At 41.7% G+C, this 16302-nt stretch overlaps 1 protein-coding gene across 1 annotated transcript; it reads right to left on the bottom strand.

The window, feature by feature from the left end:
• Positions 1-5151: 5151 nt before the first annotated feature.
• LOC120438006 lies at positions 5152-12679 on the bottom strand. Its single transcript, XM_039608489.1, has 9 exons — positions 12486-12679; positions 8351-8392; positions 7975-8247; positions 7666-7902; positions 7421-7567; positions 7024-7092; positions 6835-6858; positions 6710-6751; positions 5152-6037 (listed from the first exon to the last, which is right to left on the bottom strand). The coding sequence occupies exons 1-9, from the start codon at positions 12538-12540 to the stop codon at positions 5811-5813; spliced, it is 1116 nt and encodes a 371-aa protein (XP_039464423.1). The 5' UTR covers positions 12541-12679; the 3' UTR covers positions 5152-5810.
• Between the last annotated feature and the right edge of the window lie 3623 nt (positions 12680-16302).

The raw sequence follows: 16302 nt of genomic DNA on the forward strand, positions 1-16302 counted from the left end.
ATTTTGTATTGGTTTCCCTTCATTGGCTCAATCAAAAGTCAAACTAATGTTAGTGTGGATAGAACGATTCTTAAGAAACCCTGATTGTGATTCACTAATAATTTGCTCTATGCCGTCCTTTAATCTGGTCGCAGTTACATGGGCAATGATTTTACAATCTGTATTCAGTAGTGTAATTGGTCGCAGATTATTAATGAGTCTTTTATCTCTACCAGGTTTGGGAATAAGAGAGATAAGACCCTGTTTCATTGTCGATGATAATGTTTCATTAAGAATGATTTCTTTAATAGCTTTACACCCGACCCATCCTTCAAATTTGGGGGAAATGAAGGACGTCTTTTTGGACTCATTTGGAGCAGCCTTCGATTTGGGACAGTCTTCATTGCATCGCTATGACGTAATCCGCCTTCAAATGCGGCCTCCAAAGGAAGCGACCCCTAAATTGGGACACAGCTTAGGGGTCTCATTAGCTGCCTAAACTCCCACACCTGATACTCATTAGAAGGTTACAAGTCGCCACCTGGTTGCAGGAGGCTGAAACACAAGCAAACCAAACCTAGAACAAGAGTTAAGGTAAAGATTGTGTACAAATCTCTAACCTGCCTTTCATAACCTCCAGTTAGAAGCATTACAACTGACAGCCTGGTGGGAATTAAACACTAAATATTCACTTATTCCATGTAAAGTAACACCTATTTAGAACAATCCAGATATTTATCAGAAAAAGAAAATATTACATTTTTTGTCCTGGCAGGAGAAGGGGATTAAAAATGTAGAAATTCAAACTATGTTTGGGGAAGGGCCTCGTCGACTTTGTGGGAGCAAACTGTGGTTTGCTGCCCTGTGACGAAGCTACCATGCTATGATGGCCGAGGTAGACCGGGCAGCTCGGTCTGGCTGCTGAGATGTGGCACCTTGGGGTGGGGAAGAGGAAGCGTGGGTGAAAAGATCCAGGAACCACCACGTACACCATTTGCTCAGGATCCCAATCAGGGCTAGAGGTGAGCCTGCAGGCCGGAGTGACAGACCATCGAAAAGTGCCAGCAAGGGCCCGGCAGCAGGCCTGTGATGGAAGGCCACGTTTGTGTACTCCCACAGTCCAAACACATGCAATCAGTGGGGTTAGGCTGCTCAGCAAGTAGTTTGCAAATGTGTGTGTGTGTGTGTGTGTGTAAAGTACTCGGAGTAGATAAGTGCTGCATGAGATCCATTTACAATTTCAATGTGTTTTCTCTGTTCTATTATAACTTAAACATGTTCAGTTGTTATTTACATATTTCAGCGTCCCAGCGTTTCTGTACAGTTGGGTGGATTCAGTCCTGTTGGTCTCTCTGGCTCAGGTCCTGGAGCCATCGTTGTCTCTGGGTTCTGTAGTTCTTTGGAGAAAACTGGACCTGAGTGATTCATCTGACCTCTGACCCACGCATGAAGAAGCGCAAATGCAGTTAAACTGAATCAAATCTGAATTTACTGCTACAGAGATCCCACTGAGAGCTCTGCAGCAGTTGGATCCACAGGTTTGGTCTGGTAGTTTTCCTGACTCGGCCCACCCGGGATCTGTGACTCCTCCCAGTCTCAGAGGTCAGTTGGATGATGTGTAACAAGCAGTGATGCACACTGCCATGAACAGGGGAAATGTTTGTTTTTGTGTCTGCTGAATGCACTCAGTGATGGAGCCTCAGAGGTCACATCTAGGTCAGATTTCCTTACCTGGATCACTGAGCGTGCATCAAGACATTATTACATGGAAACATGTAAATTTTGGTTGGATACACAGCTGTGTTTACAGTTTTTCTCCATTGGTTTGGCTCATTTCTTGAAACAGAAATTACATTCTCAAAACTCTAGGATCATGTGGCAAAACACTCTTACAGTTCAGCACAACACTATAGCTCACCTGCAAAAGCTCATATCTCTTCCAAAACTGTTCACCCAGGCTTCAGTCTAAATCCCTTTCCCATCTAAACAGTCAGTGTCTCCAAAATGGCAAAGATCCTTCTCAATAGCTTTGGCTCATTTCTCGACACAGATCAGACATTCTCATCATTCTTGGTGCTTTTGTCAAAATAAACCTGGATGGTTGATCACAACAACATGGTCCACCTGCAAAAGCTCATATCTCTCCTAAAACAGTTCACTCATGTGTCAAAACTACATTTCTTTCTAATCTGAATAGTCAGTGCCCCCAAAATGCATCGTCCCTTTGGCATTGTGTGAGTACTGCCATACAAAATGTTTAGATGTTTTGTCACTATGGCAGAGGACCAACAATATACAACAGAAAAGAGTAGCCTCCAAGGTTTGACATCACAGATTGCACTCACACTACCAAGGAAATCATAACCAGTTTATATTCACACGCAAAGAAAGGTTCATACATATGTAAAAAGAAAATGTACATTACAGTAGTAAATTGTATGAACACAAAATCAAAAAACCAGGACTTATTCAGTGATCGCTGTACTCATTCTCCCGCTCTTGTCCACTGTCTTCACCCTCCTGATTATTTACACGCTGTTGTCCGTCTGGCCACAGATTCTCGTCCACATCACAGCGGATACTTTCTCTTGCGATGCAACGAGGGAAGAAACGGCGTGCATGCCGCAACCATCCCCTGCATTGATCTCCTGTAATGTTGTCACACGCTGCGTCCATAGCACGGAGCAGGGACGGCTGATCCTGAGCATGATGCTCATACACTCTCCACCTCCAAGCAGAGAAAAACTCCTCTATCGGATTGAGGAAAGGAGAGTAAGGTGGTAGGACGCCGGTGACCATCCTTGGATGCGTTGCAAACCAGCCCCTAATGAGTGGGCTATGGTGGAAATTGACATTGTCCCACACAATTACATAAATGGGTAGGTGAGGCCCTATGAGACCTCTCTCATTTTCAGGGATAAAAATCGGTATAAAGGTGATCCAAGAAGATAAGGAGCTTGTGTGTGTTGTATGGGCCAAGACTGGGGATGTGAGTGGCCACACCATTTTTCAGAAATGGCAGCACACATAGTTATATTGCCCCTCGCTGACCTGGGACACCCACTGTGGCCCGGTGGCCAATAATATTACGGCCACGTCTTCGACCCTTGGCCAGGTTGAAGCTTCATCCATGAACACCAGGATGTGAGGGGTCTCATGTCCTTCCAATGCCATTATTCTCTAAAATAGAGTAAAGAACATAAAATCAGTCATACAGAAGAGTCATAGACTACAGTTAGACAATTACATGTTCTCCCCCACAGGTTCAATATACTACAGGCCACTACTCCAGTGGTTCTAAACTAGTGATAGGCCTATGAGGAAGTACTGCAGGGGTATTTGATAGAAAGTGGAGCAGGAAATACTGATGACTCACTGAGATGTTACAGTAAAACCTACAGTATTAGATAGATTTGATTGGGAGACAACAAAATAAGGATTATAATGAGAATTGTATCATACAGTAAACTACAGTTTTCTGTTGAAATTGTTGAAGTCAGATGCATGAAAGCAAATACTGATTCTGAATTACTGCTGAAATCAGGTAAAGGAGGTATTGAAACCATTGTCATCTGATGCTTCTTCAAAACCCGGTCTATTGTGGAGATGCTTATTGTGTTTATATTCTGGAAAATATGATTGTCCTGAAGGATGGCATCACGGATCTGTCTCAATGTGATGGCATTATTTGCAGTTTTCCTCTGCCACCCACGCGAGGTTGTCGTCCAATCCTACACATGGAACAGAATACAGTAAGTTACCAGTGTAATTGTATTATTGTTTTACTCACAGTAACTTCACCACAATCCTAATGCAACATTGCACAGTGACTGGAAAACTACTCTAAACTGTATGAATTATGTAATTCCATAGTTTACAGTTCAATATCTTTGTCATATTTAGTATCACAACATTCCACTAGTCCTCTCCACCTGCTAGTATAGACCTACTACTGTAGGCAGATGCACACAAAATCTCTACAGTAAGTTATACATTTTTTGCCTCACGCACAGTGTCCTGTCCTATACAACATATAATTCCATCATAGATTACATAGAGTACATACCTGTTTTCCCTGCAAAAAGTTTGGATGATGGAGGAGACTGTAGAGCGAGGCACATTAGGCTGCACTCGACGACCTGCCATTGTGAGGCCATGGTTTCTGACATGGTCTATAATTGTGGCCTGAATTTCATTCGGGACAGCACAGTGTCTTCGCACACCTCGGCCTCTTCCCCCTATTCCTCCACCACGCATTCTCAGTCCTCCTCGTCTTCCTCCTCCTCCTCCTCTTCCTCGAGGACGAACTTCCCCTTGTCCGTTTGCTTGGCCTTGTCTATTCATGTTCAGAGATCGGACTGGCTCTGGTCAAGCTCTATATATCTGTGTTTGGCAGCACACAATCATGGAACACACCTGTGTGTGACACGCCCCCTTCGTTAGTCTAGTTTCACCTGACTGTCAATGACTGTCATCAATATATCAAATATTCAAAGAAATTTATATATGGCATTCGTGGTATTATGTTCTTGACCAATTTTGACAATTGAACAGACAGTTGTGCATGCGAGTACTTATACAATGAAATCATGCTGACATGTTTTGGAGGGAATGATCATTAGACTGAGAATCAACTAATCAGTTTAGATCTACAAGATCTATTCATTTGGAAAATGTGCTAAATGTGGGCTAACTGTATAACTGTAGGCTACTTGTACTTAATCATTTGCAAAGATGCACTGAGACAATTGAGACATGTACTAAGACATTTGCCATTTGATAAAATGGATGAGAAATGCCATTCTGTTGTGAACAGTTGCCAAGAGGTTTGGAGGTTTGTCCATGTTATTTTGAGAATGTAATTTCTGTTTCAAGAAATGAGCCAAACCAATGGAGAAAAACTGTAAGCAGTGACCATGCTATTGGGTAAGAGAATACCCTGGAGTATCAGTCTTAGTGGGAGGGGCTCCTTGTTTATAGGGTGTGTTCATCATCCAGACCTCAGTAACAGATTTAAAGATGATCAAGTTAGCTTTTTCACCTCGTAGGCTGAGGTAAACTTACTGTCTGATAGAAACACATCAGAGCTCCACAGTGTCCTAATCTGCAATGACAGATCATGTGGAGGAGGAGGAGGAGCCAAATGTAGACAACTGAGGCCAGAGTGAGGTTGAACAGAAAGACAGTCATTTATTTAGGCTGGAAATGTTGACGTAATTAAAATGTGAAACCAAGACTAGACTGAGTGACTAAACTGGGAAAACTAAAGCAAAACACAAGGGAAACTGGACCATGATGGGAGAGACACAGGAAATACAGACAACCTGACAGAGGGAAACAGACACAATATAAGCTCATGAGGGTAATTAGGGAGAGTGGACCTGAAGACACAGAGGAAGCAAAACTACACACACTGAACACAGGACGTGACACTCAAAGTAAAACAGGAAACACTAATTCACACAACATGACACAGGAGATGGGAGGGAAGAAGTAGATGGACTTGGAAGGAAACGGGAGGAGACTCAAATGATGGGGTGGGAGAATGTACAGGAAGCACAATACAGACAGAGGAGACATGGAATGATACCACGAAACAGAAAGGGAGGTGAGACAGAGGAGACATCACTGAAGAGACAGACACAGAGGACAGACTTACTCAGCAAACAGGGAATGACACATAAACAAGGAAACAGGGATGATGTGATAAACTCAAACCTAACTAAGACATACTGACAGTAAACGCTAGAACATTTCTCCAATACAGCAAAAGAGGAATCAAACTACAGGAATACTGCAGATGGTGGGTACCCTGACACACAGTCTGCAGCTCAGAAGGCATGCTCAGTGGTGACATCAGCAGTGACATCAACACCAACTTCATCCAGTCCCTGACCTCCTCCATCACAGTGGGTCATCTCCATGGAGATGGCTGGTTTGTTCGGTGTCTTCCTGCTCCAGCAGATGGACAGCAGCAGACCAGTGAGGATGCAGTACGGACAGAAGACCGCTAGAAGGCAGAAGAGTCTGAGCACAGACTCACAGGGAGGTGGAGGAGCTGGAAGAGGAGGACACAGAAGGAAACAGGCCTTTTTTGTTAAACCAGGAAGTATCCGATGCTGTTTATAGTGAAGCTAACGCACACTTTAGATGTTCATCCAATAAAGAGTAAAATAAAATTATCAAAATGCAGAACGGAGAGGAATTTGAGGGAATTTCCATTCACAATTCCACAGAGGAGGAGTTAGGAGGAGGACACAGAGGAGTCAGAAGGTCTTTATTACTCAAATAAAGTATATAGTTATGTAGTATATATTGTTAGAACTGTGGTTTTATGGTCTTTTGTAGTTTCCCATGTGGAAGCCAGGTTTTTCTTAGTGTTCGAGGACCTTTGAGTGAGTCTGGACACACCAAAGAGAATGAATTCCCCTCAGAGTTTCATAAACTTTGAGAAATTTGTTACAATAAAAAAGAGTTAAAGAATTCCTACAGTTGGAAATAAATGTTAAAAACCTTTTCAAAGGATGGTAAAACAGCAGCTCTTAAGACAAGCAGATAAAACAAAACAGAAGCTGAAACTTTATTTATCAGCTGATCAGCTGATAAATAGTCAGTCAGATAAAGGAGAGGAGAAGAAGAAGAGGCTGACCGAGGATTGTTAGACATGATGATGGAGCAGCGACCACAGAGCGCCTACATCACCTCAGAGCTCCTGTTACCTTCAACTCACCTGCAGGAACAGTCAGAGCAGAGAGCAGCACCACACACACACCTGCAACAGGACAGAGGTCACTAAAGGTCACCAAAGGTCAGAGGTCATGATGAGGACAGACAGGTGTAGGAACATCAGCTCACCTGCAGCAGTCAGCAGAAACAGGCCTGAAACTGAAGAACACACTGATCAGAGATCAAATGGTCATATGAACAAAGAGAAGCATTCAGACTGCAGTGATTGGTTACTGTTCCCACACATCAATAACCCACAGCGCCCTCCAGTGGTGGAAACACAGATAATACATGTGGAGAAACATGAAGCAGACTCACAGCAGAGGCAGACGCTCCGTCTCAGACAGCCGTCACCTCCACAGCTCCACAGGTCTGCTCCCCAGCCTCCTACATTACACAGAGCAACATCAGAACAGGAGGAGTAATGGCGCACATCAAACTCATGTGATGGTTTGTGCTGACAGCGTGATGGTGTTTGTTAGACAGTAGGAAGTGCTGTGAACTTGTTGTTCCTGAAGACACGTGAGTGAAAGGAAACCTGGGACCAGCTGAATGTGTGATGTGTAAACACAACTCCTCTGTTTTCATGTGCACAAACATTATTGTTCCAACTCATCCTGCAGCAGGTTCTAAAAGAGTTGATGGAAGCGCGGCTGCTCTCGTCAGCTTTAAGGGTTAAAAGAACAAGACTTTTACTTCTGTGCAGGTTTCTCACCTTTTAGTTTACTGCAGAGGAACAGAACTCCACCCAGAACCAGAACCAGGAGAACCCCAGAGACCAGACCTGCTACAACTGGGACCTGGAGAAAGGAGGGAGGAGGAGGAGGACAGTGAGGAGGAGGATGGATGATTGTAGGAGGATCTGCAGGAGAGATGATGAAGAAGGTTCAGTCAGTTTATTATCAGGTCACAATGTTACATCAGGTCTTTTAAAACAGGAAGTGATGTCAGTGTTCTGACCTCTGACCCTCAGAGAGCTCTCAGGAGACTTTGCACCCTGATCAGTAGAACATGAGTAGAGACCTTCATCAGAATGCTGGACCTTAGTGATGATGTGCTCTGGTTTAGTTTCTTTAGGTCGAGGCCCTTTAATGAAGAAATAAGCTGCTGTGGCACCATTCCTCTGCCTGCAGCGCAGAATGACATCACTTCCTGTCCTCACAGGAAGTGCAGGGATCTCCAGGATGACACCTTTATCTGACCAGCAGAGACAAACAGTTAATGAGAGCAGAGTCACACAGATACAGAGACACAGCTGGAACATCTCACCTGTAGGGTCTGATTGGACACTGAAGGAGACTCTGTCACTCTGCTGTCCAGAGGAGTCCCCACACCAGAAAGTTTCACTGGGAGCAGAAAGATCCACAACACAGTAGGAACCAAGAACCCTCCCAAAGCCTGCAGCTGCTCCACAGTCCTCAGTGAGTCCTCCTCTGGTCCTCACTGACCATCCATCAGCTGTCTGTCCATCATCAACACAACTCAGATCCACTGAAGATCCACTGAAGACCTGCTGAAGGTTTGGACTGACAGACAGAGACACTGGAGGACACACACACACACACACACACACACACACACACACAGTAAATGTATTTGCGTTCTTGTTGGAGTCTCACTGATTGTTTTCACTTCATCAACTCACCTGCAGAAACAGTCGGTGCAAACAGCAGCAGCACACACACACCTGTAACAGGAGGACAGAGGTCACTAAAGGTCACAGGTCACAAACAGGCAGACCACAGTCCAGACCCAGACCCTGTCACATCCAAACCAAAACCCAAATCAGATTTTCAAACCTGCAATCAGCTGATGTGACTAACGTGGTCCTTAAAGAGCAGTTTGTAAGAAGTGACCTTCCACTTTTCCACTGAGACGAGTTTCTCAGCTATGACTCTGAGCTTCGTCACCATGTTTGGCTCCACACACTAAAGTCAGGCACTTTTCTCCACAGTTAACATCATCACAACTAAATATGGTTCCCAGCTGATCAGTGAGCTCCTCCACATGTGTGTGAGGATGGCTCTGACTCCACTCAGCCCAGGGTTAAAGTTCCCTCGCTTGTTTTTCTTCCTTTCAGCTGATTGGTCAATGTCATTTGGGTATCTATCTATCTATCTATCTGAGCCATAGATAGATATCCAGCTACCAACACTAGGTGAAGTACCCTCAGAAGATCTACGAGATATGACAGACAGATGAGACGATACCTACTGCAACCATTACAAAGACTAACCAGCTCATCTACACCACGGCAGGAGAGATTTGTGAGATGCTTGGCTACAGGGAGCAGTGCCCTCCATGGCGAAGGAGACTAGAGGCCAAGGTCAAAGTGTCATGGAGGGAGGTTGAAGTGGTCTTGAGCAGCAGTTCTCCAGGGTTTATGATCAGCATTTAAGTTTTTTCTTTGGACATATTTGGTTGTTTTCTCACTGTTTTTCAGTTGAGTGGAAGTCAGCAGGAAGTCACATATAGTTAGTAGGATTAACATCATACTCAGAATAGGGTGTTTTCTATGGCCTGTGCTGTGCTCTTTAAGGTGGATGGAAGGGCCAGCACTGAAAATCCACCCACACTCAGACGTGTAACTACCCCCATCACTCTCAAGACAAATGGGTTGAAAGGGGAGTGAAAAGAGGCAGCAGTAATACTTTTTCACATATTTGCCTTAATATTCCTATTTTCCCTTAAATGAAATCCCCTCCAGGAAGGCTGTAGTCTTATCTGTGAAACGGTGACATTTGTTCTAAAGACCAATCACATACATAACAGTGGCACAGTCAGGCTACCACGCTTAATTTAGTCAAAGGGATGTTTTATGGTTTGATCACCAGGCGTTGTGATTTACACCTTTTCATGTACACAAAGACCTAGACCACCGAAATCAGTATTTTAAAATGCTTTTCCAGCTTGTTTAACCATAATTATTAGCTTGTAGTCACTCTGGTGTACTGGGAAATTATTAATGTGTATAAAAGTCCTATGTTTTTATTTAAATTCATGACCTGATGGTATTATTTTTGTAAACTGTCCTTAAACCATGTTAAATTGTAAATTCTGGAAATGAACGCCAATTAAGTGAATATAATAACTAATAACCTAAAACACTTACAGCAATTTAAGTGACAGTTACAGAGTTTTTCAAGCTACCTCTATAAAAAGTGAACAAAGAAAGCATCATGGCGTTTTCATCAAACATATTAATTCTATATCAGCCAACACAGTAAAATACTGAGCATGCTGAACTGCCAGCTGTAAAGCTTTTCTGTATTTATAAAACAAACTGTAACTTCACAGCTCACACAGCACTCCATTTATTATTCTAAACACTGAGGCCAGGTTAACTAACTAACAATGTGTCAGGGTTCCTGCTCAGTAAAATCTCATATTATGTTTAATTAAAAATATTAAGTAGACTGAACTCACTTTTTATTAGAACTCATGGTGTTCTCATAAGTAAATATAATAATTTCTTATTTTGTAAAAAGTTTTCTGATTGTCATTTTATTTTGAAGATTTTATTTTGGAGCTAATAGGTGACTTCACTTCCTGTTCCGAAGGGTGCAAAGCACGAACTGCTAAAGAATGTATGCCCCCCCCCTCTGGTGTTGCTGTTAATAAAAAAAAGGGGAAAAGTAAGCAGCAAACCAAGTGTGTGCATCATTGAAAGAACATGGGCGAAGACATGGTAAATTGTAAATGGCCTGTATCTATATTTCCGATTACAAGGCGAACTCCCAACTCTTGAGCCACGATCGCCCCCAGAAGAAAGAAGAAGAAAACTCTTCGAGCTCAACATACCAGTACTTTTTATTCTGTCTTAAATTAGAAAAACTAAGTCTGGCACACTTTGCTCCTCCTCCCTCCTCTTGTGTTTAGATGTTGTGCTGTCACGTGACATAACTTAGACGCTTTGGGGGTTGTTAAGTTGTTTACATATTTACATATTTTCACCAGTTGTTTTTGTTGTTGAGAATTGTGTGAGATTATTATATTATCTTATGCCATGTTATACCCCTAATTAAAGATTGTGAAATCATTATGTAGTTTTAGTTTGCATTATTCTCCTGAATTAGAAGAAGGTGATAACTATTACATTTATTTACATAGTAAAAGCGCTATACAAAACAGGCCATTTACCATTTGTTAAACTGATTTGTATTACATTAGACTGCCGATTTATTGTGAATGAATGATATTGTTTTATGATGCATTATACTGCGGAATTATAATAAATACTTTTTTCAGAGAGTCATGGCCTTATTCATCTGATTAGAAGAGAACAGAGCATACCAGAGAGGTTTTCTGCCCCATCTCATCAGGAGGAAACAAAACAGGAAGCCAAGGCCGTCACTTAGGCGCCGTAAGAGAGAAAGAATGTGAATGTTTAGGTTTTTACGACTAGGTGGGGGCCAACAGAGGCTATAAGAGTTTGAGTAACCCTCCACCAGTTTGAGATTTGCTGTGACCCTCTGCATGCATGTCTCCCCATCGGGATGGGGAGTAATTGTTGATTGAGCATTTATACATCGTGTATTGTCCTTCCTTCAGCCCAAAGATCGAAAGAATTGGGAGGATTTAACAATTGTAATTTTTGTATTATAGTTTCTCAACAGTACTTGTTTTATTTTGTTTACTGGTTTGCGTGCATTATTTTACATTTTTTTAAAAATAAAAATTAAAAAATACATAACTATACCACCATGGAAGACCCGATGGCATTTTCATGCTTCGCAGCGATACTGGCCCGTATTTACTTGGTATTGGTTTGATACCAAAATAAGAAGTATTGCACACCACTAGCAGCTACTAGATGAGAGCCCAGTGTTAGGGGGCGGGGCTTGTTTTCAACCAGCTTTTATAACATATGAACTGCATATTCGTAACCTCAGTATTGATTTTAATTCTTTGTGGCAGCTTTTCACATTATATCAAACTAACTATATTAGTAATTGTCACTAACATTTATATTAATCAGGCTGAACTTTAATCATACTTTAGATCAGCCTGTTTTACTTATTGTTTCCCTTGTGCTTTGGTTTCCTGTCTTCTGTTATTAGACTTGAGATGTGACTGCTCTGTGCTGTTGCTGATGACTCCAGTTAATCCTACAAGACATGCTGTGTGAGTAAACAAACAACAACAGTTAGGTCTGCATTTCTTCAAATATCATATCCCACAGACTTAGTTTAGAGGGTCCACACTGTCTACACTGTATATAGTGAAGTCTGCAAGTTTTGAACAGTGAAATTTGTTTTGTTTTGAACAAATTATTCTGCAGATCATCAGAATGAAAGTTGTTGTATCATAGGAATGAAAAGTTATTGGCCATGTTTGCATAGCCCTTTTTTAAAATATGCTTTTGTGTTGTTAATTATTCTTTTTGAATCATATTTGCAAAACAGTGTTATATTAATATAATTTACTAAAAGTTTTTTTTTTTTTAATTTAGCAGAACTTGGCATGTTTGTTAGTGGATGAATAATCAGTATGCACAGTCAGAAACATCAAGTTATTGTTAGAACTGTATACTTGAAAGAATAATTTGTCTTAATATAGTCATCTTAAGTAAGCTTTACTCTGTTTTTTTGAGGCAACAAGTTTTATTAGTTTTTTTTAGTTCTGGGAACTAATTAGATTTTATAGTGTGGATTTAGTCTCTGTGTCTCCCTCTGTCCTGCATCACAATTTCCCACATTCCCCACTGTGTGTAGTAAAATGGTTCCATTCAGTTTAATCATGATTAATAAATAAGCGTAGCAGCTCTGAGCTTGACTCACCAAGGAGCAGAGAGACACACGGAGTCTTCATCGTGTCTGGATGACGACTGAACATCAGTCTGAGTAGCAGGGAGACAGCTTCAGCTTCATCACTTCCTATTTAACAGATGAAGTGTTTTACTGGCTGAACTCCAAGTGGCTATTAACTTGCTAACAGTGAAAAAAAAATTTAGCAGCAGTGAACTCTGTCTCGTTTCTGTTTGTGATCAGCAGCATGAGCTCCATCCTAAGGTTCTGCTCATATTTCACAGATAGATAAATATTTGTTTGCATCATCTATGAAACACATCCATATTTGTCTTCATCCATAAATGCTAAAAGAAAAGAGCAGCTGATGAAAAGCTGTAACATTGCAAGCTCACCTATTTTAATGTCATTTTGCTGCAGCCTTTTTTAAATGTTTCATATCAAAAGCCATAGAAATACACTGCAGAAACATCTCCACATTTCCAATAAGTGACCCTGCTCTGTAAAGAAAAAGGAGGAGCTCCACAACATAAATAGACACATGTTACTGAGAAAGGAAACAACTCAGAGGTGAGTGATGATGTTAGTCACTCATTTTTTTCACTTCTACATTCTCATACATCATTACTGTTTCTGTGCTGTGATGAGCTCTGAAAACTGACTGAAACTCTTCAAATAAGCCATTCCTCTTTGACAACTACTTTCAAGGATGTTTGATATGAAAAGAAGGTTCATCCTATAATTAGCTAAGACTGCTGGGTCTAGAGCAGCTTTTTGAGTAAAGGTTGATCATATTTGAGATTGAAGCATTAATTAATGGCAGGTCCTTTTAGCAGTTTTGTATGAATGGGGTCTAAAAACACGTTGATGGTTTGGAGGAATTAATTATTGAAGTTAACTCAGAAAGATCAATTGGAGAAAAGAGTCTAACTTAACATCGATGGTACTAAAAGTAGCTGTAGATAATATTACATCTGTGGGATGATTATTGGTAATTTTTCTCTAATGATAAAATGTTATTTGTGAAGAAGTTCATGAAGTCATTACTAGTTAACGTTAAAGGGATTGTTGGCTCAGTAGAGCTCTGACTGTTTGTCAGCCTGGCTACAGTGCTGAAGAGAAACCTGGGGTTGTTCTTATTTTTTCAATCAGTGATGAATAGTAAGATGTTCTGGCTTTAGGAGGGCTTTCTTATAAAGCAGCAAACTATTTTGAGCTAAATGATGATCTCTAAATTTGTGACACGCCATTTCCTCTCCAAGCAGTTATCTGCTTTAACGTGTTTGAGAATTATACCACGGAGTCAGGGACTTTGATTTGAGACCTTAGTTTTCACAGGAGCTACAGTATCCAGAGTCGCACGCAAAGGAGGTAAAATTATTAACAAGATAATCGACCTCTGTTGGACCAGCGTTCAGATAGCTGCTCTGCTCTATGTTGGTACAGGGCATTGAAGATGATAACAGTGGGTGGATTAAATTCTTAAACTTAGTTACAGCACTGTCAGAAAAACAGAGAGGACAGATGGTTTGAAAGAGGAGTGAAAGAAGCCACCTATGTCCACTGTGAATGACCATCTTTGAACAGAGACGGTGGTTTAGGAGACCAACTGTCTGCCATCTATAACCCAGTTCTGCGATCCCTTCTGTCACAGTCTGGCGGAGGCAGACTGTATGGAGTTACAAAGAGGACCCAAAATGCAGACACTAAAGGAACTTGGAACCAAAACTCAGGTATTAACAAAAGGAGAGCTGTTTAATGAGGCTGGTAAAAAGGGGACAAACAAAGGGCAAGGCAAACTGAAGCAAAACTAACATTAACCTAAACTGGGTGAACTAAACAAACGACAAGAAAAACCTGGACATGAAACTTGGAAACATGGCGTGGAGACCATGACGTGAACAACAGACAACCTGAAAAAGAATGAACAGAAACACACAGACTAAATAGGGCTTTGGAGCATGATGTCACGGGAGGCCATGCCCCCTCCCGCCATGACAGTAGGCCAAACGAAGCACACGGAAGCGTCAGCTATGGTTTGTACGTGCTGTGTTGTCGGTTGCAACAGTAGATCACACGATAGGGAAGGCAAGAAGCTGGAAAATGGGCTCTCTTTTCATCGTTTCCCCTCCTGGATGCAACGGGAGGGATCTCATGTGTCTGATAATACTAAACAAAGATGTCAGGCTTGGATTGCAGCGGACAGATGAGCGGATATCGAGTTCTCTGCCATCCCCAAACGAGAGCAATGAACCACCTGAGAATTCATTTTGAGCGAGCAATAGGTTTGCATAACAAATTCAAAGTGCTACACACTACAGTGTCAATCCTGTGAGGGTCCAATCATGTGAGGGTGAAGACACAACACTGCTTGATAAGATTGTTAAGGTGTGCTGTGTTTTGGTGAACATGTGCCCCAGTGTGGTTGTCAAACCAGGGCCAAATGAAACTTGCTCTTGTTGAATATTCATAAAACTGCTGTGTTGCATGTACAGTTCATTGTAAATAATTGTACTTTCTCTAAAGTGGTTTCAATAAAACAGAAAAAAGTATGTGTATTTGTTTTTTTATTCAAGATCTGTTCACATGTACTTAGCAAGTACATACACATGAAAAGCAAACTATTTACATGGCAACGCACAGCTGGCATCAATCATGAATCGTTCATCTAGAGGAATTTTTGGGGCAGGTGCTGAGGAGAAGTCAATGTTATGTGCAACCTCTGGCTGTATCTTGGTCATATGGTCAACGTACTCACAACGTGGAGGCTTAAAAACGGCCAAATATTGTACCCAACCGTTTGTGAATCAGATGTGCGCCTCCAGGAATCTATAATTGTGAAAATGATTTCCACTATGCGCTGACTCCACAGACAAGGTACGCAAAGATATCGGGATAGGACAACGGCGGTAGGCTGTCTGGGTTTCCACTCCACTGTGTTATTTCATACGGGTCCACATTACCGATGCACGCTATTTTTTCCAAGTACCATCTCTTCACTTCTGGGTGCAATCGGTCGCGATACAGCCCTTTGTCTTTTGCGCTGATTTTAAGCATGGTTCTGGCAGTCCCGCTTCCAACACAGTGTGTTTGTTTTGATTTGTTGCTTTCTGACATGGCGTCAACTCCAAAGCCCGATCCCACAATGCACTGCGGTTTAATTCAAATTTCAACTCCAAAGCCCTATATACACACAAGGGTGATTATGAATTTTGAAAATAAAGGAAGTGGAAACACATGGGGAAACAGCTGACACTAGTCTGACATAATGAGACAAAGGAAGCAAAGCTGACTAAACTGACATAGGACACAGACCTTCAAAATAAAACAGGAAACAAAGACGCAGACAAGACAATATAAAGTTGACAACATAAGACACGCAGGATGAAACACAAAGGTTGAAGGAAACTTAAATACAGGGGAAGAAAACACAAGGAGCCTAATAACCAAATGAACTTTGCTAATCTAATGAACTTAAAGATAAACAACATCCAAATAAAGTAAAACTTAAAATGCTGGGTCAACAGACCCAGGAACATGACACCTTCCCAGACGCCCTAACGCCCACTCACATCCTGGGCCATCTGACCTCAGGAAATCACATGGTAGGGTGGGGTTAGGTTTCACAATGAGCTCACTCGAAACCTTGGTTGGTTGTGACCTACACCCGTTTTCGCACCTCAGCTCGTGTGATTAGGTAGATCAGGGGTGTCAAACTCACTTTAGCTCAGGAGCCACATGGAGGAAAATCTATTCCCAAGTGGACCGGACCGGTAGAATGATCACATATATAGCTTAAAAACAACAATTTTAGATTGTTTTCTTTGTTTTAATACGATCCACATAAAAA

Source organism: Oreochromis aureus, linkage group 3, assembly GCF_013358895.1.
Source record: "Oreochromis aureus strain Israel breed Guangdong linkage group 3, ZZ_aureus, whole genome shotgun sequence".
Taxonomy (NCBI): Eukaryota; Metazoa; Chordata; class Actinopteri; order Cichliformes; family Cichlidae; genus Oreochromis; species Oreochromis aureus.